At 45.1% G+C, this 24,337-nt stretch overlaps 1 protein-coding gene across 1 annotated transcript in view; it reads right to left on the minus strand.

Annotated features, from left to right (window-relative positions):
- Positions 1–24,337, minus strand: part of LOC308588220 (DEP domain-containing mTOR-interacting protein-like) — a 35,238-nt gene that overhangs the window by 8,603 nt on the left and 2,298 nt on the right. Inside the window, exons 2-4 of the mRNA XM_081196626.1 lie at positions 16,356–16,534; positions 6,740–6,863; positions 1,674–1,852 (exon numbers count right to left, since the gene is read on the minus strand). Of these exons, the coding sequence (XP_081052752.1) occupies positions 1,674–1,852; positions 6,740–6,863; positions 16,356–16,534 (482 nt within the window). The remainder of the gene's footprint in view (positions 1–1,673; positions 1,853–6,739; positions 6,864–16,355; positions 16,535–24,337) is intronic.

Genomic DNA, 24,337 nt, shown 5'->3' on the forward strand with positions numbered 1-24,337 from the left:
GAGGGCTGTGGTTCTTCCCATCCCACCCCCAGGAACATGGCAGAGATAGGATTCAGCAGTCTTCCATCAGCAACCTGGAGGTTGGTGACAATTGTACTCAGTGCTCTCTCTCTCATACACACACAGAGTGCAATAGCTCCTGGTCCATGTCTGGGGACAATCTGAAGGGTTCGGGACAGTGGCGTAGCATGGGGGGTGCAGGGGGGCCCGGCTGCACCGGGCGCAACATCTGGGGGTTAGGGTTAGGGGCGCAAATCCACGGGTTAGGGGGCGCAAATCCACTGGTTAGGGGGCGCAAATTACTTGCCTTGCCCCGGGTGCTGACAACCCACGCTACGCCACTGGTTCGGGATATCCAGATGGAATGCCTGCCTCCACATCAGCATGCCCAGAAGTTTATGTTCACAGCATCTCTGTTAGGTGCCTCAACCATCTGAGAGAGATGGGCTTCTAGGTGGTGGCACCCTCGTAATAGAATTTTCTCCCCACAATGGTTTGCTTGGTGCTGACTTTGTCATCTGTTTGGTATCAAGAGGACCCCTAATTTCCCCAGACCATGTCTGATGCTGCTTTAACTTGCTCTTAGTTCCCAGTTGTCGAAGCAATGATTCTTCAACAACTTCGTTGGACTGGTTGTGCGGATGCCTGATTATCATCTTCCAAAGCAACTACTCTATTCCGAATTTAAAAATGGAAAGTGTAATGCTGGTGGTCAACAAAAGAGATTTAAAGACTCTCTCAAGGCAAATCTTTAAAAATGTAGTATAAACACCAACAATTGGGAAACAATGGCCTGCGAGCTCCCCAATTGGAGGACAGCCTTTACTAAAGGTGTCATGGGTTTTGGAGATGCTCAAACTCAGGACGAAAGGGAGGAACATGCTAAGAGGAAGCCACACTTGGCAAACTCTCACCATGAACAATTCCTGCCCAGAAACCTATGTCCCCACTGTGGAAGGATGTGTGGATCCAGAATTGGCCTCCACAGTCACTTACGTACTCACTTTTAAAACCGTGTTCATGGAAAACAATCTTACTCGGCTACGAGAGATCACCAAAGAAGAAGAAGTTCCTAATTGCACATTTTTAAAATCAAATCTAACTTTGTACTTTTATGTGCTTGCAAAGCTCCCTTAGAAAAAAATGTTTTTGAAAAGAAGGATAGAACCTAACAAAGAATGGAAAATAACACTGCTTTTCTTCCTTTTCTTAGCTACACTCTTTTGCACTCTGCCCTTTCTCTAGTCTTTGGTTCCTGTTGGCCATGCTGTCTTCCAGTTTCTAACCAAGAGCCAGGATAGTTCCCCTTCCCCCTCCCAACTCCTCCTCATCTGACAGTCTTTCCGCCCAACTTCTTATCCCTTCCTTCAATCTCTCACAGCCTCGTCGCCACTGATATCTATAGGGGAAGAAGCTCAATTTGGCCAAAACATCCTGCTTTGTATTCCAGATTTAGAGCAAGAGGAGGCTGGAGATCCTCCCCTGGGTGTAGCCCACCATGTGTGTTGTTTTGGCCAAGTTACAGAGTGCCAGCTTCTAGGCAATAGGCTCTAGCCATTACACCGCACTGCTCTTCGGCACTTCCGGCTATCTTAGGTGTATTCTTTGCCCCTAACCTGCCCAACAGGTAACAACCCAATGCCCTCCCTTTTCTGTGATCTCCTTCTTCATACCATGCTGGATAATCCCATGTTCAAGGAGCACTTGGCAAAGCTCAGCGGCTTCTTTCCGGTTTGCTGCCTCTCCTTCCTGGACCAACCAGTCGATCATTTCACAGGCCAGAAAAGTCCTTTGGTACTTCACCGAGTTCTCCTCTCTGACTTTCAGGATCGAGTCCTCTACGCTGATCAGCCTAGGATCAAGGAAACGCATGGCAAAGGAACAAGGTGAGCAGATCAGCATATGCAGCCATTGCCATTTTAACGCTTGCCAATATTGTGTATTTTAATGTGGGTGAAAGAGGAGAGCGCAAAATGTGGTCTGAAGCTCAACATCAAAAAAACTAAGATCATGGCCACTGGTCCCATCACCTCCTGGCAAATAGAAGGGGCAGAAATGGAGGCAGTGAGAGATTTTACTCTCTTGGGCTCCATGATCACTGCAGATGGTGACAGCAGTCACGAAATCAAAAGATGCCTGCTTCTTGGGAGAAAAGCAGTGACAAACCTAGACAGCATCTTAAAAAGCAGAGACATCACCTTGTTGACAAAGGTCTGTATAGTTAAAGCTACGGTTTTCCCAGTAGTGATGAGTTTTCCCAGGAGTGAGAGCTGGACCATAAAGAAGGCTGATCGCCAAAGAATTGATGCTTTTGCATTATGGTGCTGGAGGAGACTCTTGAGAGTCCCATGGACTGCAAGAAGATCAAACCTCTCCATTCTGAAGGAAATCAGCCCTGAGTGCTCACTGGAAGGACAGATCCTGAAGCTGAGGCTGCAATACTTTGGCCACCTCATGAGAAGAGAAGACTCCCTGGAAAAGACCCTGATGTTGGGAAAGATGGAGGGCACAAGGAGACGGGGGCGACAGAGGATGAGATGGTTGGACAGTGTTATCGAGGCTACCAGCATGAGTTTGACCAAACTGCGGGAGGCGGTGGAGGACAGGGGTGCCTGTCGAGCTCTGGTCCATGCGGTCACAAAGAGTCAGACACAACTAAACGACTAAACAACAATATTGCATAGGGTTGTTAAACTTCCAAGCCATTCATTTCTCAAAGAAGAATGTGCTGGCAGTCAAGTTTATCTAGAAGCAGAAGCAGAGTCCAGAGACACAGGAGCTTGTCACAGTTACCCAGCAAAGGATGAGGGGAAGGCGAGGCTGCACATTCTCGGAGGCGAGGCTGCTTGGCATTATGTCAAACAAATGGTTTTAAAGGAGGATTATACCACTGGGTAGCTCAACCGGTTACAACATGGTGCTGATAACACCAAGGTTGCAGGTTCAATCCCTGTATTGGGCAGCTGCATGTCCCTGCCTTGGAGGGGTTGGGCTAGATGACCCTCAGGGTCCCTTCCAACTGTACAATTCTATGATGCTAAGTTCTTAGAAGAAACAGCGGCTGATGGCTCCTAGTCAAGGTGGCTATGTTCTGCCTCCATAGCTGGAGGGAGCAATGCTTCTGAATACAGTTGCTGGAACCCATAAGAGGTGAGAGCCCTCTTCTGCTAGAATTCTGCTTGTGGGTTTCCTACAGCTTAAAAAAAAAAAGGTAAAGGACCCCCAGACAGTTAAGTCCAGTCAAAGGCGTCTATGGGGTTGTGGCGCTCATCTCGCTTTCAGGCCAAGGGAGCCGGTGTTTGTCTACAGCAGTGTTCCCCAACCTTGGGCCTCCAGCTTTTTTGGACTACAATTCCCATCATCCTTTACCACTGGTCTTGCTAGCAAGGGATGATGGGAGTTGTAGTCCAAAAACAGCTGGAGGCCCAAGGTTGAGGAACACTGGTCTACAGACAGCTTTCCGGGTCATGTGGCCAGCAGGACTAAACCGCTTCTGCCACAGCGGGACACAGTGACGGAAACCAGAGCGCACAGAAACACCATTTACCTTCCTGCCTCAGCAGTACCTATTTATCTACTTGCACTGGCATGCTTTCGAACTCCTAGGTTGGCAGAAGTTGGGATAGAGCAACCGGAGCTCACCCCATCGTGGGGATTCGAACCGCCGACCTTCTGATTGGCAAGCCCAAGAGACTCAGTGGTTTAGACCACAGCGCCACCCATGTCCTGGGTTTCCTACAAGCATTTTCTTGGCCACTGTGAGAACTGGATGCTGGAATAGATGGGCTGTTGGCTCCAGCAGGCTCTTCTTATGTTCTTATGTTATGTCTGTAAGAGTGCAGCCGACATAAGATAAGAAGGCATTTGAAACATAATATAAGAAGAAATTTGAAACAGATCTCCTGGCTGTCTCCTCTCCTGTCTCATTCTGATCACAGGAATCAGCCGTAAGCACTCTCCTGTCGGGCATAATCCATACGTCAAAAAGATTAAAGGTGAAATTCAATCTCTACTCGTACGATTTATGAAATCAAGCTGTTGACAAACACTCTCCATCTCTGAAGAGGGAGGTGGCAGAAATTCTGATGGGCCTGTAATCACCGATTCTCGACAAGCGCTTGAAAATTCAGTCTCCAGCACCACCAGTTTGAGCCTTTTTTTAGCTGCAATAAACCTGCCTTTTGTGTGCAGAAGAACTTAAATACCCCCATAACCACAAGAGGGCGTGCTGAGCCTATGGAATATAACTAACGGCTGATTATTCTCCCAAACTGCAGCGAAACAAAGCTTCTGCTCAGCTCTAGACTGTGGCTGTTTTATGGGAAGCATCCAAGCACAGACTGGGAATTTAGGTCTGTGCAATTAAAGTGGATTAAAGCACCCTGCCACCTTGTCACAACAAATCCATTTTTCCTTTTTAAATATGTGCTCTGTGAGGTTATGAATGTGACGGGAAATAGCTCTGAACGGTATGGGATGGAGGAATAATGAATGGAATGATGTATTTGCACAAGCAAATCAGGAGAAATGCTCATTGCAGTATAATCTCCCTGCAGGCAACTCAGAGGGAATGCTAAATACAAACGGACATTCAGCATTCAGATGTGGAGGTTATTGCATTACTTTTCCTTATTATAAGGCTAGCCACTATTATCTCAAATTCTCACATTCCTTTTACACTGCATTAAGGCACTGTGATATACTGCCATGCTGTGCTCATTTTTGAATGGCGGGAGAGAACTGTATGCCGAAAGCACCCAAAATGTTGCCGTGCAAAATTAGAGCAAAACTTCTGCGACTTTCTGGGCTAAGGAGTTTGCAAACGGCTTTTCTTCTGGAAGCAAAGGACATGGAGAAGTGTGCTAAGCTTCTTCCGGCTTCCACTAGTTTTCCAGAAGTTGCTCTTATGTTGCACGAATGATCACGCGAAACTTGGAAATTATCAGGTAAGGAAACATTGTGAAAATAAAGTGCTGTCTGAAGGCAGCCAGAGCATAACCTTTGCTTTGTACAAGCGAATCAGGATGAATGCCCAATAAGCAGGCAGGAAGTTGGGGGCCTGTATTCAAAGAAACGAGGTAGCTCAGGAGGCTAGGCCTAGAAAACACAGCAACTCTTCTTGGTAGAACTTGCCCCTACGAAGATTCACAGATGCCTAAGTCTCCTTCTCCCCTGGGTCCTTCCCAAGCAATCTGAGACTCTGTCATTGAGCAGCACTTTTCATACCTCTTCTGGTTCTGAGAGACCGGCGGTGGGGGGAGCTTCTTGCAGTGCAGAAAGCAGTCTATAGATATTGGAATTAATTGATTAAAATATTGTTATAGACTGGGGGACAGTCGCCCCCCCCAAAAAAAAAACCCTAGAAATGAATAAACACTAGGATTTTTATTAACTGGGATATGGATTAAAGTACAAGCTGCGGAGATGTGCCAGGCAGGGAATTCCTGGGCTGGCTTACACAAACCAGCCTGTCTGTCTGGCATAGTGAAGAGCAAACCTGTTAACGTGGCAAAAGGTTTGATGGGCCATCGGGAGGAAATATTTGGGCCTGGGGATTGAGATGTTACCAACGTGATGGGGTGTACGGTTGAGGGGAGAGGGAAAGGGCTTCTGGGAGGAAGAAGCAGGAAGAAGAGTTGAGATGGCTGGGGAAACCAAGCCAGATGGGCAGGAAACAAACAAACAAATAAAATTATTATTATTATTATTATTATTATTATTATTATTATTATTATTATTATTATTATATCCATCTTTAGGGGAGGCTGGCTGCAGGGCTGGCTATAGAAATGCCTTGGGCTCCAAGGCTGCACTGCTATGGAGAATAATAATAATAATAATAATAATAATAATAATAATAATAATAATAATAATAATAAAAATTTCTACCCCACCCATCTCTGGGCGGCTTCCAACAAAAGATTAAAAATACAAGCTCCTCTTGAAAGGACTATATGCTGTAAGATCTGAGCTCCCTCCATGTAGACTGAAGGTGTAAAGTAAAGGTAAAGGGACCCCTGACCATTGGGTCCAGTCATGACTGACTCTGGGGTTGCGGCGCTCATCTTGCTTTATTGGCCGAGGGAGCCAACGTACAACTTCCGGGTCATGTGGCCAGCATGACTCAGCCGCATCTGGCTTAAATAAACCATATTTCTTAAAATCATAACAGTATCTGCCGCAATTTCAATTCTGCAAAGGAGCACAGACCCTGTGTGAGGGCCTGAGATCCCACGGTGCCACCACTCGCAGAGAGAGGGGCAGGCACCTGACTCATAGCTGTCAACTTTTCCCTTTTCTTGCGAGGAATCCTATTCAGAATAAGGCAATTTCCCTTAAAAAGGGGGAAACGTTGACAGCTATGACCTGACTTTTGTAACAATATGAAAACTCCAAACAAGTGGCAGGCAGAGAATCAGTGGGGGCACCCTTGAGAGCATGAACAGCAAAGGAAGATAAGAGACTGTGCAGTGGTACTTTGGGTTAAGTACTTAATTCGTTCCGGAGGTCCGTACTTAACTTGAAACTGTTCTTAACCTGAAGCACCACTTTAGGTAATGGAGCCTCCTGCTGCCGCTGGAGCACAATTTCTGTTCTCATCCTGAAGCAAAGTTCTTAACCTGAAGCACTATTTCTGGGTTAGCAGAGTCTGTAACCTGAAGCGTATGTAACCCGAGGTACCACTGTACTGCCAAAAAGCCTTATGCCCCGTGACCCTGGACAAAGGGACTCCACATACGTCTCATAGAGGCTCTGTCCCCTCATGAACACCTTCACGTCTTTGTTGAGAGGAAAGGTCCCGTCGTCCTTGCGGAAGCGATACAGCAGCTTGGCGTCCTTGTAGTCGAAATGCTCATCGCACACTGAAAGGAGTTCAAGGCAAAGATCAGCAACCTCTGACATGTAATTTATGTTTTCTGTCCAAGCCTATGAAGGCTAGCATAACACAGATGGGGGGAAAACCTCAAGGTTACTATGAAACATTTCTGCCCTTCGCTTCTTTGCAAAATCAGGTTTGCCATCAACTATCTGTAGCCAAATATCTCCACTTCCCGTGTTGAAAGGCCAGATCGTATTGAATATTGCAAAAGCCAACTCCTAGAGGAAGGGCCCCCCGCAGAACTGGACCCAATAAAGAGAGATGCCCAGTGTCCTATCAGCCAAGGTGGTCAAGGCATTGGTCCTCTGGGGAAACCACATTTTACAGGTATGGACCAACTGCAGCGTGTCCAGAGGATGCTGCCCAGAATAGTGAGGGGTTTCAGAAATCAAGTCCTAGAATCATAGAATTGTGGAGTTGGAAGGTACCCCAAACTTCATCTAGTCCAGGCCCCTGCAATGCAGGAATATCAGCTAAACAGCCATGACAAATGGCCACCCAACCTCTGCTTTAAAACCTCCAATGTAGGAGAGTCCCAGTGAAGTCCATTCCATTGTCAAACTGCTCTGTCAGAAAACTCTTCCTGATATTGAGCAGGAATCTCCTTTCTTGTAACTTGAATCTATTAGTTTGAGTCCTATCCTCCAGAGCAGGAGAAAAGATGCTTGCTCCTTCTTCCACGTGACAGCCCTTGAGATACTGGAAGATGAAATGTTTCAAAAAGAATAACCTTGTGAAATGAAAGGGTAAGAAAGAGGGATTTATATCTAGATGCTAGGATAGAGATGATAAGGAAAACAGGGTGATGGACTACATGGAACTGGCAGAAATGACTGGCAGAATCTGAGATCAGGGAGAAGAGGTGGTGGAAGAAGACTGGAAGAAATTTAAAGACTACTTGCAGAAATACTGTAAAATTAATGAATGTTAAAGGGATGTTGGATTGAAAATAAGCGGTATTGGTAAAAAGATTAATAAGAATATGTAAATACGGATTGACAATGGTTGCAAATATATAGTTATAATAGGTTAAGATATTAAGTAAAGATAAATGATAGAGGGTAAGGATTTGCTGAACTAACTATATGAACTGGAATACAAAAAGGGGTGTGTGAGGAGGTCAGGAAACAAGTAAATGAAATACAGTGGTGCCCCGCAAGACGAAATTAATTCGTTCCGCAAGTTTTGTCGTCTAGCGAATTTTTCGTCTTGTGAATCACGAAATCCCATAGGAATGCATTGAAAATCAATTGGTCAAAAAAAGTCCAAACAAAGCCAAATTTGGTACAACAACAGTTTATTAACTGCTCTTTAAAGTCACACATACTGTAAAGAGCAGTTCAAAAATTGAAGGGAAAATAAATTAACTTTATAAACAAAACATGTATTTGTTTTTAGACAAAGGAAACAAAGTCGCGAGACGTTTTCGTCTTGCGAAACAAGCCCATAGGGAAATTCGTCTTGCGAGGCAAATCGAAAATGGAAAAACCTTTCGTCTAGCGAGTTTTTTGTCTTGCGAGGCATTCGTCTTGCGAGGTACCACTGTATAAGACATGAAAATATTGATTTCTTTTTAACTTTTTTATTTTTTATGTATTTTGTCTTTGTATTTTTGTATTTCCTTTTCTTTTATTATTGTTACTCTTCCCCCTCCCCCCGCTTTTAATTTTGTAACTTTTTATTGTCTGTAAAATCTCAATAAATATCATTTTTTTAAAAAAAGATAAGGAAAACAGGAAGACACAATGAGAGATAAAGGAGGTTCTGTGGGATTGGTGGTAGTCAATGTTTGTTTTTCTTTTTAGTGTTTACATTATTAACTTGTAAGATATGGATTTTTTGTGTGTGTGTTTGAATGTTGGTTTTTGTGTTTTGTGTATTGTTATTTTTCGATAGTTTTCGTGTTGTTGTGTGGAAAATACTTGTTATGTACTGAAGTTCTCACCCTGGGCCAGCAGGCGGATGCTGTAGATAGTTTTCACTCAGGTCCACATATGCAAATCAGGGATTGAAGTGACGTTCAGTGATTGGATAGTTACAGAAAGTGGTTACTGTTGCGTTGTAGTGGAGCTCTATATAAGCAGGCTGGCTGAACCCCATTTAGTTCAGTTCTGTTCTGGCTTGTGAATAAACAAGAGCTGTTTGAAGAATCGCTGCGTCGTCTGATATGTTCACCCACAACTTAACAATACTAATAAAATTTATAATAAATTGGGGGGGGGGAAGGAAATAAATAAAGCTTTGGTAACTTTAAAAGAAAAAAGAAATGTTTCAAAAAGCTGAGGAAGCTTACCCAGGAGAAGAAGAGATGGCTAAGAGGAGACCTGGCAAGCACTATCACAGAGAAGATGTAGCAGAGTTGCTCTTCATTGCTCCAGAAGGCAGGACTGGAACCACTGCATGCAAACTGCTGGAAAGGAGATTTTTTGGTGGAATGACAGGATAAAGTTTTGAATGGCAAGAGCTGCTTGATGTTGAAACAGACAGCCGTGGGAGGTGATGAGCTCTCCATCGCTGGAGGTCTTTAAGCCGAGGCAGGGCCCAATTGTACAGCCTCACAGGAGCCATAAATTTGGGCCCTAAAATAGTTAAGGTTCCATGCAATTTAGATAACGTTTGGTTCTATTTCTTCATAAAAGTATTTCCACACCACGGTATAAAATATCAAACACTATGGACCACAATGCAAACACCATATTTTTCACTCTATAAGATGCACCAGACCACAAGACGCACCTAGTTTTTGGAGGAGGAAAACAAGGAAAAAAATATTCTGAATCCCAGAAGCCAGAACAGCAAGAGGGATCGCTGTGCAGCGAAAGCAGCGACCCCTCTTGCTGTTCTGGCTTCTGGGATAGCTGCGCAGCCTGCATTCGCTCCATAAGACGCACACACATTTCCCCTTACTTTTTAGGAGCGAAAAGTGAGTCTTATAGAGCAAAAAATACGGTAATTATGAAAGTGATAGTTTTACTGAATGCACCTATCACAAAACTTTAGTGTACACAGAATTGTGTGCTGTTACACCTATAATCAAATTGAGTATTTAGATTAATTCTCTTGCAAGGAGTGGGAATAGATGATGTGTGGTCCACATTTCTACCGGGAAACAATGATTAAGATCAAGCACATTCCATTAAGGTGATTACTGCCCCTTACTTACAGGCAGGCTCAAAAGAAAATGACTCTGCCTGGCCAATCAAAATGACACAACTCAAGAAAAGCCCTTGTGAGCTAAGCAAAGGATAGTCAAACACAGCAAAAAACGACAGCCTACCATTGCACATTTTGCAGGGGATTATCATGTTGTGATGACGTCACCGATAAGCAGGCCAAAAGGTTCTGTTTCTTGACAACGTTCTTTTATTTAATTAAAAGTCTTGGGATTCTTTTGAAACTGCCCGCAGGCTGTGAAAAATTAATAGCAGCTTGCAGGAAGGGGATTCAGATTTGAATGTTAATAATTAACCCAGAACTAATTGCAACTGCATTATAGCACCACAACAAAGTTTAATTTAATTCAAGGTATGAAAGTCTTTCCCCCAGGCAGCAGATGGCAATGAACAGAATGTTTGCCTTGCTATGTAATAATTCAGGCAGAGTCAAAATGTTACTCCTTTGGTTGATAGATTCTCCCATATCAAAGCTCTTATCTTACTATTGACCCAAATGAGGGCACAACATCTTCAAACTAGCGTCAATTAGAGAACCCATGGATTTCTGTGATTTTCCATTCTGATTATGAAACCCACACATTTTCCTGTTGCTGACAGGGTTCCCAAATAGACAGTGGCCAGATGTGCAATTAAGCCAATTGCGCAGACCATGTTTATTCAGATTCAGACCTGCATTATAATGCTCACAGCAATTTTGATGCTTTTGAATTGGAAATGTGATGGGCAATGAATCCTGTTCTATAAATAAATAGGCAAGTGATACGCAGCTACGATTTGGATCTGCATTGCAGAAAACATCGTATTTGCCTCTCTATTCAGTCCTTGAATTTTGGGGTGCAGGAGTTAAGCACCAACCCACAAGCCCCAACTCTCCACCCCACTCCCCCAGATTGAATCACACCATGGTCTCTTTGTAGCGCCGCTGTAAAAACAGTAGCTAAGGGAGCAATCGTGAAAGGGAAGTGAACCAGGCTCCCTTTGACCATGCTGGAATTCAAGCAACTGCATCCGTTGCCCAACATGCAAGATACCGTATTTTTTTGCTCTATAAGACGCACCAGACCACAAGACGCACCTAGTTTTGGGAGGAGGAAAACAAGAAAAAAAATATTCTGAATCTCAGAAGCCAGAAAAGCAAGAGGGATTGCTGCGCAGTGAAAGCAGCAATCCCTCTTGCTGTTCTGGCTTCTGGGATAGCTGCGCAGCCTGCATTCGCTCCATAAGACGCACATACATCTCCCCTTACTTTTTAGGAGGGAAAAAGTGAGTCTTATAGAGCAAGAAATATGGTAATCCACAGAAAGGAAAATTTTGCACATCTCTAGCTAGCACCAGCAATCAGCTCATATGTGTGGTGCTTCGAGACAGTGCACACATTCTGATCCACAAGCAAGCAAAGATGCTTTGAAATGTGAGGCCTGTGTCAAGCATACTTGCCACTAAATACTTTCACATGTAAGTCAGGCCCAGCTCACTAGCTTGCAGAACCTGGCTAGTCTGATCAAATTAAAGCTCTTTGCAACACCTCAACTCCCCACCAAGTAAATTAAGAAGACCTTTGCTAAGTCGGAGCTGCAAGGTAGTCCTCAGCAGGGCCAGATTTAGGTAGGATGAGGCCCTAAGCTACTGAAGGTATGTCCAGTTGTCTTTTGTCAACAACAAATGGTCACTTTTTTGTGTTGAATATGTGCTATATGGTTATTTATGGACCTAATAGGTATCTAAAGCCATTTGTACATAACAAAATATGTATTTTATCAAGGTAATTGTTGAACCGAAATACAATTAAGAAGTATATTAATAGTGAAATACAATTAAGAAGAAGTATATGAATAGTGAAATAATTATGAAGCTACATTGTAGGAGCCTACACTACACAAAACATAGTTGCTGTATGTAGGTTTTATTTTATTTGCTTTTTATCTTATATTTTGGAAATGTACATGCAGGGTTTTTTCCCCCTTTTAATTTTTTGGGGGCCCCCAAGAGAATGGGACCCTAAGCTATAGCTTGTTTAGCTTGTGCGTAAATCCAGCACTGGTCCTCAGATCTCAAGCCATAGAACCAGAATTTACAACAACAGAAAGAAAATGTTCATTTGTGACATTCTTCTCTGTATCATTGACCATGCCAGCTTCTGCCATGCCCATTTCCCACCATTGGAATGTGGCCCTTGGAAAGCTGGCCTAATTTGAATCTGGCCCCCAGGTTCCCCACCCTTGATGCAGCTAGCCTCGTGTCCCGCTTGACAGCTTCTCAGGGACACCTGGTTGGACACGGTGAGAAAGAGATTAGATAAACTTGGGGTCTGATCCAGCAGGACTCTTATGCTTTCCACTCCCAAATTATGGGTTCAACAGTGTGACGGTTTTCTCACACAGGCACTACTTCCAAAAAACACCCACAGCCATCACATGTGCTCAGCAGCCAATCACACCCACAGCCCTACCTACAAAATCAGACCCTCCAAGTGTCCTTATTTTACAGGGACAGTCCCAGATTGAAAGAAGTCATCCCAATTCCTGATGTGATCCCGCTTTTCCTTAAGATGTCCCTATTTACACTGGAGAAATGTTGGAAGGAATGGAGTTATGCGACCCCTGAACCAGGGAGATAAATAACAACGCAACCTTTAGAAGGCATCTGAAGGCAGCCCTGTGTAGGGAAGCTTTTTAATGTTTTATTATGTTTTCATTTATGTTCGAAGCCACCCAGAGTGGCTGGGGCAACCCAGTCCAATGGGTGGGGTATAAATAATAAAATTATGATGGTGATGGAATAGGATGTCCCTGTTTTCATTGGAGAAATGTTGGAGGTTATGCTGAAGCAGGGATGCGGGTGGCGCTGTGGGTTAAACCACAGAGCCTAGGACTTGCTGATCAGAAGGTCGGCGGTTCGAATCCCCGCGATGGGGTGAGCTCCCATTGCTCGGTCCCTGCTGCTGCCAACCTAGCAGTTCGAAAGCACATCAAAGTGCAAGTAGATAAATAGGTACCGCTCTGGCAGGACCTAATGGTCAGGGGTCCCTTTACCTTTTTTATGCTGAAGCACGTGCACTGTTCCCCCCCCCCCATGCTCAATTTATTTGTGTGTGTTTTTGAGGGTCCATCAATGCTGCCTTCAATCTTTGCAGGATGGATTTTCAGGTGGACACACACATGCCACGTAAACATGGAAATTTCCCAACCCGGCATCCCAGTTTGGCATGAAGTTCTCCTTTCCCTGCCCCCCCCCACCTCCCCATCCAAGGTCCCCTGTGCAAGTCAAAACTTGTACCAAGGCCCGTCTCAGACTTTCTGCAAAAATCACATCAGCAGCCTCGGCATATTTTGACTGCTGACAACTCCAGGCTGCAAGCGAGACAGACACAGACTCGAGCCTTGTGTAGCCGTGCCAGAGGAATGATGCCCAGAGGGGCCTTTGCCAGATAAACCTGAAAGGGGGACATTCATCCAGCAGCAGAGTCCCCGCAATGCCTCACGTGAACACCACCCTCTTCTCAATGGCAGGCTTCATCAGGGTGGACTTTGCCGGAGAACCCAAGCCACACCCCTTCTGTCAAGAATGCCGAGCCGCTCTTGGGCAAAGTTCTACCATGAAAATGAAAAAGCCTTCGTGTATTCATGCCCCGCGTTCCATCCTTGGTGCATCGCTCACTCCCTTAACTGCTAGAAGACACCAGTTTGCATAGCTGCCAACTCCCTGGGGCCCCCGTGCCCATGCACCCACAAATTTTCCTATGGAGGAGCCAGGCATCCACAAATTTTGGTGCCAACTTGGCTTCACGACTGTGAGTGCCAGGGGCGGTGGGTGCCCTGCAGTGTGCATGGCCCTGGCACAGAAATTTGTGGGTGCCTGGCCCCTTCATGGGGAAATTTGTGGGTGCTCGGGCACCCGGGGCCCCAGGGAGTTGGCACCTAGGGCCAGGGCCATGCATGCTGCGTGGCACCCATGGTTGTGGGACCAAGCTGGCATTCCTGCCAGCTTGCTACAGTATGCAGAAGGAGATCATCAGCTTATACTGCTGCTGCATCTCTCTCTCTCTCTCTCTCTCTCTCTCTCTCTCTCTCTCTCTCTCTCTCTCTCTCTTATAGTGCTACATAGCAAAAATGAGCAAAGCAATTAAGACAGAGCCCTTAGGAGCTGAAGGTTAGATTACTCTTTCTGCTGGAAATTGTATTGTACATAAAGGTAAAGGGACCCCTGACCATTAGGTCCAGTCATGACTGACTCTGGGGTTGCGGCGCTCATCTTGCTTTATGGGCCGAGGGAGCCGGCGTACAGCTTCCAGGTCATGTGGCCAGCATGACTAAGCCGCTTCTGATAGAATCATAGAATCATAGAGTTGGAAGAGACCACAAGGGCCATCGAGTCCAACCCCCTGCCAAGCAGGAAACAATGAACCAGAAGTTTACCTTCCCACCAGAGCGGTACCTATTTATCTACTTGCACTTTGATGTGCTTTTTAACTGCTAGGTTGGCAGGAGCAGGGACCAAGCAACAGGAGCGCACCCCGTCGCAGGGATTCGAACCGCTGACCTTCTGATCGGCAAGTCCTAGGCTCTGTGGTTTAATCCACAGTGCCACCCGCGTCCTGTATTGTACATAGCAGCCCTTGAATTTAAAGCTATGAATACTCTGGAACCCAAGCTAATGCATGCCCCAGCATTCCCCTGTAACCATCTACTGCACTTGCTTATCAGGGACTAGTCACTAGTCAGTGTGCTATGCTTTGTGATAATGCATCTGTTAGGAGAATCCATGTGGCAGCATGCTTAGATTGCTGTTGTAGTATAAACACTGACAACTGGGAAACACTGGCTTGTGAGAGCTCCAATTGGAGAACTGCCTTTACCAAATGTGTCATGGGTTTTGAAGACACTCGAACTCAGGATGAAAGGGAGAAATGTGCTAAGAGGAAGGCATGCTTGGCAAACCTTCATGCTTGTGATCACCTCCCGCCCAAAAACCTATGTCCCCACTGTGGAAGGACGTGTGGATCCAGAATAGGCCTCCACAGTCACTTACAGACTCACTGTTAAGACCGTGTTTATGGAAGACAATCTTACTTGGCTACGAGAGAAGGAGAAGGAGAAGGAGAGGAGGAGGAGGAGATTGTTGTACTTAGGGCCAGCAGGGGAGACCTAGTCTCAAATCCCTACTCGTGGAGTTTGCTGAGTTACCATGGATAAGTGTGTACTAGCACTCAACCAACCATTCTACACAGAGTCATTGTCTCATGGGGAAGATATCTAGCTCACAGTCCAAGTAGATCCACTGAAATCAGTCACGATGACTAACTTGACTCCACCACTTTCAATGGGTCTGCTCCAAGTATGAAGTGAGCTAGATACTTCCCCATGAGAGGAAGTGGGAGAGCTGTGGAGGCCACCATCATCTTATTGGAGGAAGATAATTGCCGAGATGTTCTTGAAGCCTCCTCCAAAATGTGTGTGCTCAAAGACCCACCATCCTGGAAGCCAGCAAAGCAGAATCAACGAAGGAAAGGCTCTCTTGAAGCAACAATCTGTGATCCAAATGCCAAACCTCTTTGGTCCAAACAATTAGAAAGCCACCGTTCTTCCACTTAAACAGTGGCTTTCTAACTGTTTGGACCGAAGAGGCTTTTGGATCACAGATTATTGGTTCTAGAGAGCCTTTCAGTGGCGGGTTCCCAAATGGACGTAGAGTTTGTTTAAAGAGTTAACTTGGGCCAGGAATATTACCGTATTGTCCTCTCCATAAGACGCACCTGACCATAAGACGCACCTAGTTTTTAGAGGGAGAATGCAAGAAAAAAAATATTATTTAAAGGGAGCGCTGAGCAGAGTCTGTATGCATCCCAGGCTCTGCTCAGCACTCCCTTTCACTGACGGGCTGCCCTCCTCCCTCCTCAGGGAAAAGCCCCCAAGAGCCGCACACACACTCCACGCAGCTCGTGAAAGGGAGCGCAGCTCTTGCAGGCTTTTCCGGGAGGTGGGGGAAGGGACAGAGGAGCTAAGCCAGAAGCCAGAACAGCGAGAGGGATCACTGCTCAGTGATCCCTCTCACTGTTCTGGCTTCTGGGATAACTGTGCAGCCTGTATTCGCTCCATAAGACGCACACACATTTCCCTTTACTTTTTAGGAGGGAAAAGGTGCGTCTTATAGAGCGAAAAATACGGTAATTCATTTCCACAAGATCTCTGATCCTCAGGTGCAGCTGTTTCAAGGACCAAATTGAACAGCCACAGGGGAGTACGCACATGCACTTGAGAAGAGAGTCCTCAAGTGGAATCAGAACTGAGAAGAGCACAAACCGTGATGGATAATATAATGGTCCATGAGCTTTTGCATCAGCCGAATGCCTGTTTCTCGGTCTGGTGCTTCTTTGTGGTCAATCAACCAATCGGTGAGCTCCTTGGCCACAAAGCAATTGGGGTAGGTGCGGAGGTGGTAGCGCCTGTCCTTAATAAGCTTGCCATCGTGGAGTCGAAGCCTGGAAGGGAAACAGAAAACAGGTCAAGAGCTGGAAATGGAGAAATGTAAGCTTCTTTGCTTAGTCAGGAATAATCAGATGTGCAAATATAAGATGGGGACACCTGGCTTGACAGCAGGACATATGAAAAGGATCTAGGAGTCTTAGTAGACCACAAACTTAACATGAGTCAACAGTGTGATGCAACAGCAAACAAAAGCCAATGCTATTCTAGGCTGCATCAACAGAAGTATAGTGTCCATATGAAGGGAAGTAATAATGCCACTCTATTCTGCCTTGGTCAGACAACACCTTGAATACTGTGCCCAGTTTGGGGCATCACAATTTAAGGATATTGACAAGCTGGAACATGTGCAGAGGAGGGCAACCTAGGGGATCAAAGATCTGGAAACCAAGCCTTATGAAGAACAGTTGAGGGAATAGGGTTTTGCCTGGAGAAGACAGATGTTTGATAGCCACCTTCAGATATCTAAAGGGCTATCACATGGAAGAGGGAGCAAGTTTGTTGTCTGCTGAGCCAGAGGATAGGACCCAAATCAATGGATCACAAGAAAGGTGATTCTGACTAAACATTAGGAATAACTTTCTGATGGTAGGGGCTGTTTGATGGTGGACTGGACTGCTTCAGAAGGTGGTGGGTTTTTAACCCACTGGGGAGTTTTAAACAGAGGTGAGATGGTGTCAGGCTTCAGGGAATGGGCTTCCTCCTCCCTTTGGCAGTAGATAAGCAGAACAAAGAGAAAGGAGTCTTCTTAACAGTTAGAACTTTCATGATCACAGCGAGAGAACAAAGAATCCATTTCCTAGGAATGAAGGTGCTCCCAATTAAGGGTTTCACCCATTTCCTCCCTAGTCACCCATGTCTCTACTGCATCTTGCAACCTGATCTCATAACCACTGTGCTTTCTTTGCTGCCACCTTATCTGCTCTTTTTGACCTTGGGCTGAGCAGATGAATGCTTTCCAGAGACAGTGAATCTGTTAACTCTCTCCCTCTCCCAGTGTTTTTTCTCCTAACTGTTCCCCAGTCAGTATTTCCCAGCTTCTGCCTTCTGAACCATGTCCCTCTGTAAACCACTGTTCTAAATCTATACTGTACTCCTGCTCCTGGGAAGATTCAGGAAGAGGCTCCCACCATTCCTCCTCAGCACAGTCCCTGACAGATGGCGACCTGTCTTGGATTCTTTAGCTGCAATTCCTTCATTGCAGGGGGTTGGACTAGATGACCCTCGGGACCTCTTCCAACTCTACAATGTCAGGATTCTACGGTGACATTTGGAATATGACGTTTCTGCACTTGAAATCTGAGTGGCAATGTCCTTTTGCTGCTGCTGCGTTAACCCTGGTGGAAACACGTCTGACTGGTCTTTGTTTTGATGCCCTCTCCGGGACTCAATTAGTTGTGGCAATCACTAGTGTTGACGGAGGCTTCATATCAAGGTCAACTGTGCTGAAAAAACTATTTTGGCGGTTTCCAAAGGCCGTTCCCCTCCTCCTAACACTTTTCTTGACATTGATCACTGCACTAAACGTTCCTTCCTGACTTGTTCCACTTGCTCAAGGCCTACCCAACTCTTACTGCCATTTATTTACTGAGTTTATTTAGAACCCTGACAGATTGCTTTACCAGTAAATGTTCTCAGACTGATGTACAAAGGCAACAGGAGGAAGACATCACAAGGAAATCAAATGCTCACAATTATAGGGCGGTTTAAAGAAATAGCCGTAAGCCATGCAGAACCTCAGAGCAGCTCAGAAGACTGAACGACAGAAGAACAACAGGTTTTAACTCTCCCTTCCGAGGATAATGAGAAAGGGGTCACACATCTCCCCATGGAAGGCTTTCCCAAAGTTCTGGGGATAGAACTGAAAACTAATTCTCCTTATAGAGACCAACCTCTGTTACAAATTACAAGGAAGGAGATCCCAACTAAACATTAGGAAGAAGAACCATTTGACGGTGGAATAGGCTACGACGGAAGATGGCAAAATCGCCTTCATTGGAGGTTTTTAAATAATAATAATAATAATTTTTTATTTATATCCCGCCCTTCCCAGTTCAGAAAACCAGGCTCAGGGCAGCTGACAACAAATTTAAAACACTTAATTGATGCAACAAAAAACAGCATAAAATACAGTATAAAAGATGAATAACAATTAATTCAGAATTCAAAAATCAATTTAGGGGGGAAATCCATCCAATAAACATTAGATGATCACCAGGGCTAGCTGGCTAGATTAGTCCTATTTGGGCCAGGGAGGAGACCAGGGGAGAATTAGCTGTGGGATCCCAGAGCGGGTAATCTTCATAAAAAGGGGAGGGAGAGGGAAGGAAGGGGAATAAAAGATCAGGCTATGTTCAAATAGAAAGCCAGGTCGAATAGTTCTGTCTTACAGGCCCTGTGGAAGGAAGTTAAATCCTGCAGGGCCCTGGTCTCATGGGACAGAGCATTCCACCAGGTGGGAGCCATCACTGAGAAGGCCCTGGCCCTGGTGGAGGATAATCTGACTTCCTTAGGGCCCGGGACCTCTAAACTAATTATTCGTGGACCTTAAGGTCCTCTGCAGGGCATACCAGGTAAGGCGGTGATCCTCAGGGTCCCTTCCAACTATACAGTTCTATTGCTCCCCATCTCAAAATCAAATCAAATCCTTCTTGTAACCCAGATCTGTCCCAAGCCTTAAACTCTTCATTTTCCCTGATGAGTTTTTGAAAACTTGCCACACTTATGTGACATTTTGAGTAGTTCTCCACTGCCTAGGTGTGGATTTCGGAGGGGTTTTTCTTTTCTTTTTACACGTTGCTCCTTTTGCTTTATTGAATCCATCTGCCAGTTGCCAATGCCTTCTTTGCCCTGCTGCAATCCAGTAAGTTTTCCAGGCTTGACGCAAGCCCTCAGCTTCAAAAGCACCTCTAAACACATCAGAGCCAAATTTACCTCTCTCTGCATGTGTTTATGAAGCCATGACCACGGGAAAGGGGGCAGAGAAGTGGAATCTATTAGATACGTCTCGCAGAGCCTCTCAAAACCCCGGAACCTAGATTAAAATAGCGTAGGCAATGGCGTAACGTTGTCAAGGTCACTAGGAGAACAGAACTACCCTTGACAATCTTATTCACAGGCAAAGTCTCAGAGCATTAAACAAATATCACAAGATATCCGATACCAGAAAAACAGCCCGTAGTGCTTTTTCAAATATTGTTTTTGTTTAAACAAAGGAAGACTGTGCACCCAGCAAAACACCGCTGTGCTCTCAGAGCAAAGTGTGAAGACAAGTTATTCCTGACAACTCTCTGGGCCTTCACTCCATTTCCAGGCCTCATGTTCACGGTTCACTGTCGGTGTGCGGATACATGCTTGCACATTTGCATATAGGCCCCATCTGCACTACATATTTAAAGCAGTATCATACCACTTCTTGGGAGAAAAGCGATGACAAACCTAGACAGCGTCTTAAAAAGTAGAGACATCACCTTGCCGACAAAGGTCCGTATCGTTTTTGAATGTCTTATGTAGATTTTTTCAATTTCGTTGTTCTGTACGGGACAATGACAATAAAGATTATTGTATCGTGTCATAAAGCTATGGCTTTCCCGGTAGCAATGTATGGAAATGAGAGCTGGACCACAAAGAAGGCTGACTGCCGAAGAATTGATACTTTTGAATTATGGTGCTGGAGGAGACTCTTGAGAGTCCCATGGACAGCAAGAAGATCAAACCTATCCATTCTGAAGGAAATCAGCCCTGAGTGCTCACTGGAAGGACAGATCCTGAAGCTGAGGCTCCAATACTTTGGCCACCTCATGAGAAGAGAAGACTCCCTGGAAAAGACCCTGATGTTGGGAAAGATTGGGGGCACAAGGAGAAGGGGACGACAGAGGACGAGATGGTTGGATAGTGTTCTCAAAGCCACCAGCATGAGTTTGACCAAACTGCGGGAGGCAGTGGAAGACAGGAGTGCCTGGCGTGCTCTGGTCCAGGGGGTCACGAAGAGGCGGACACGACTAAACAACCACCACCACCACTTTAAACAGTCATGGCTTCCCAAGAAGAATCCTGGGAGGTGTAGCTTGTTAACGGTGCTGAGATTTTATTGGGGGCAGCAGGAAAGCTCCTCCCCACATCACTGATCACATGGTGGGGTGCACACACACTATTTGAATGGCAATGCCCAACAACTTTGGGAAGGCCCAGCCCCCTTGAATATTATATTGCAAGTCCCTAGGAGTCGGATCCCATGATTCCCATCACAGAGCCACAATTCCCAGAGTTCCCTGGGAAGAGGGATTGATTGCTAAAACATCTATCAGTTATCCCTCTCCAACATCAGAGAGGCTGATCTGAGTGGCTTCTCAGTCAGTATAGCCTGAGACTCTTAATCTCTGGGTCGTTGGGCAAAAGATTCCGGCATTGCAAGGGGTTGGACTAGATGACCCTCAGGCTCCCTTCCAACACCACAATTCCATGATGCTATAATCACACATACCTCTGCCACAACAGAAATATGATGTCACGGCCCAGCCAAAGTTGATAATTAACTGTTGGTGTTCTCTGCTAGCCCTCATATGAGTGTTTAACCTTAATCATGTGATTAAGGTATTCAACTGTAAATCTCCATTTTGAAAGGGAGTTGCCTTGGTTTTTTTGTTCCCAGGAGGTCAGAGAAAAATGTGATAATGATGCCTCTCTAGGAGTGCAAGGCCTTAGGCTGGATGCAGGCTTATGCAAGCTATGGGAGAGACTGAGTTTTGCTGTGATGGTAATTATATATTTAAAAAGAAGAACCTATGCTTGAATATGCATATGCTTTATACAATAATTCAAATGTATCATTGATTATTTTTGTATCTGTTTTGAAGTAGTTCTGGTTAGCAAAACTTTGAATAAAATTTATGGGTCTGGACAATTTTTATTCCAAACGGAACCAGCTTTTATGCATCCAGTTGCTTCAAGCTGTGCAATATTCATATCTGCAATAGGACTTTGGGTTGTGAAGTTTCTACCAACCAGTTTCATTTCCATTTTTATTAGCTTTATTGTGGTATTGCATCTTTGTGTTGTGCAGTGCCTTGGCGTATTTTCATGAAACTGCAGGTTTATTTAAATAAATGAAACAAAAGCCCAAGTGAAAGCAATATGCACATGTATTTTGTCTGCACATTCAGGACTTGGGAAACCCATGCCAACTGGAGGCTCCATGGCTGCATAGACTAGAGATGCTGGAAAGTTCTTCCCAAGCAAAGCTCAGATAAGAACTGCAGCAGCAAAAACATTTTATATATATATATAAAATCTATACACCGCTTGACTGTAGAAAAACCTCAAAGCAGTCTGCAAAATTACTGTTATTATTTATTAAATCTATATACCACCCTTCAACCGAAAATCTCAGAGCAGAACACAGCATAAAAATGCAAATTAAAAATACGTAATAAAAAAAAGAGCAAAAACAATACCCCCCCCAAAAAAACCCACATTTAAAAGGGCATAGAATGTTAATCAGTCAAAGAGCTGGTTGAAGAGGAACGTTTTCAACTGGTCCCTAAAGATGTATAAAAACAACAACAACAATTTATATGAAGTGTTGAAAGTGGCCTTGCATTTGACTGCCCGGACAGCATCAACAGCACAAATCAGCATGAGTATGTAATAAAATAGTAGGTCTGGTGGGGCCCAAAATTACAAATACAGTGGATGCTCGGGTTGCGAACGTGATCCGTGCGGGAGGCACGTTCGCAACCCACAGCGCCGTGTCTGCGCATGCGTGGGTTGTGATTCGGCGCTTTTGTGCATGCGCAAAGCACAATTTAGCGCTTTTGCGCATGCGTAACTGCCGAAACTCGGAAGTAACCCATTCCAGTATTTCCAGGTTCCAGCAGTTCTGTAACCCAAAAAAACGCAACCTGAAGCGTCTGTAACCTGAGGTATGACTGTACCCTTCTTTCATTTCCTTTCCTCGTTGCTACAAAATCTTCCTCCGTAACTACTTAAAAAGAAAGAACGTCAAGCTGAAAGCAGTCTGCAAGATTTTATTTTGTGTGCAGCACTTAGGTTTCCAGTGGCTCTGTAAACAGTAAATATCATTATTCACCAGAAGAGAGTCTACACCTATATTTGTTTTCCAATAAAAGCACATGGAATGCGATCTTTCCAAATCCTTTCCCTGCCAACAGCTGGCTTGAGCCAAACCTGGTAAAGATGAGTTTTACATGGGCTGCTTTTGACCCCAACCCAGCGCACTCCCTCCCACCACCTGCCACAAAATTATAGACCAGGACAATCTTCCTCCGTTCTACAGCAGAAGGCAGTCATCACGGCCTGCGTTCACCTTGCCTGCACCTACAAACACGGTCCTCAGGCAGTGGAGCCGCCGTCCTGAAATGCCCTCTATGGTTCAGAAAACCCACAAGCATTCTTCACACTCGACAGCTTCTGGAATTCCAGCCGTGATTTCTTTTTGAGGGACCTGGTTCATGGAACGTTTTTCAGTTGGCAAGGGTTGCCGTCCATCGGGGGCTTGCTCATAAGAGGCATTTGCAAAACAATTCTAGCGTTGAAGCAGGGCTGCCATACGTCCGGTTTTCCCGGACATCACTGGGATTCCAAAGGTGTCGTTGACGTCCAGAGGGAATTTCCAAAAGGCGGCGCTTTGTTCTGGATCTTAGAGAAGTGAATCAAAAAATCGTGGGGGCTTTTTTTTTGGGGGGGGGGAGCTCAACAACTTCCGGGGTGTCCTGGTTTTTACTTTTTGAAATATGGCAACCCTACATTGAAATAAATTACCAGGCTTCTAGCCCTTATGAGAATAGCATTATATGTATTTTTATATTTTTGTATTTTATTTTGACAAAGTAATAATCATAAATAAATAAGAATAAACATGCCCACCCCACCACCAAGACCATTCCATAGGAACTATCCAAGCTCCCAAAATTTCAACACCTCTTGCGATGGTTTGACCAGCGTTGTATTTATAAACCTGCAGATAGTGCCTGTAAAAGTATTCTTAGGAAAAACTTCTTTTCCACGTGATGCATAATCTTAAACCCCTCCCCTTGCTCACCTTTTTTCTAAATATCCCCAAATTTTGCCACCTTTCTTCTCAATCCCCTTAATCAGATTTGTGCCCCTTTTCCGAGCCTGTTCCCTTTCTATAATACCCTTTCCATGGTGATACTGCCAAGGGCAGTTGCATCAGATGTTACTCTAATGGAAGTCTTTATTTTCAGCTCCTTTCCTAATGATCCCTAGCATGCAATTCATATTTTTCACAGTTGCCGCACAGCGGGTCAACATCTTCATCATCAAGTTTGTTGCTGTTTCTGGTATCTGTCTTGTCTCGAGAGGCAATGGAGTGTGCCTCCAGGGGTGAAGTCAAACTGCTGTGTTAGCAGCACCAAAGTGACCTTCCATAGTCTGCAAGCCTGGGCAGGGTGTACAGAGGTCCTGGGCTACCCAGATGACAAGACCCTCCTCTCGGCCTTGCTGGTGTGGTTCAAAGGAAAGCAGAGCAAGACGTTTGGCACCAGCTTGGCTGCAGGAGTCGCTGGAAGGAAGCATACAAGGCACCATCCAAACATCTTAACGACTGCGCTCAGGATTGGTTTAGAGTTTGCTCCGTATCCTATGCCTCTGTCAAAGATATCTCACAAGGTAGCAGAGGTTCAGGACCAGAGCTTTCCTCCTCCTAGATGGGCTACCTTACCAGGTTGATGGAGGATAGGACTTGAACCAGTGGCTTTAAGCTACAAGATTCCGACTAAACATTAGGAAGCACTTTCTGACGGCAAGAGCTGCTTGAT

This window comes from Podarcis bocagei, assembly GCF_964188305.1.
Source record: "Podarcis bocagei genome assembly, chromosome: 5".
Taxonomy (NCBI): domain Eukaryota; kingdom Metazoa; phylum Chordata; class Lepidosauria; order Squamata; family Lacertidae; genus Podarcis; species Podarcis bocagei.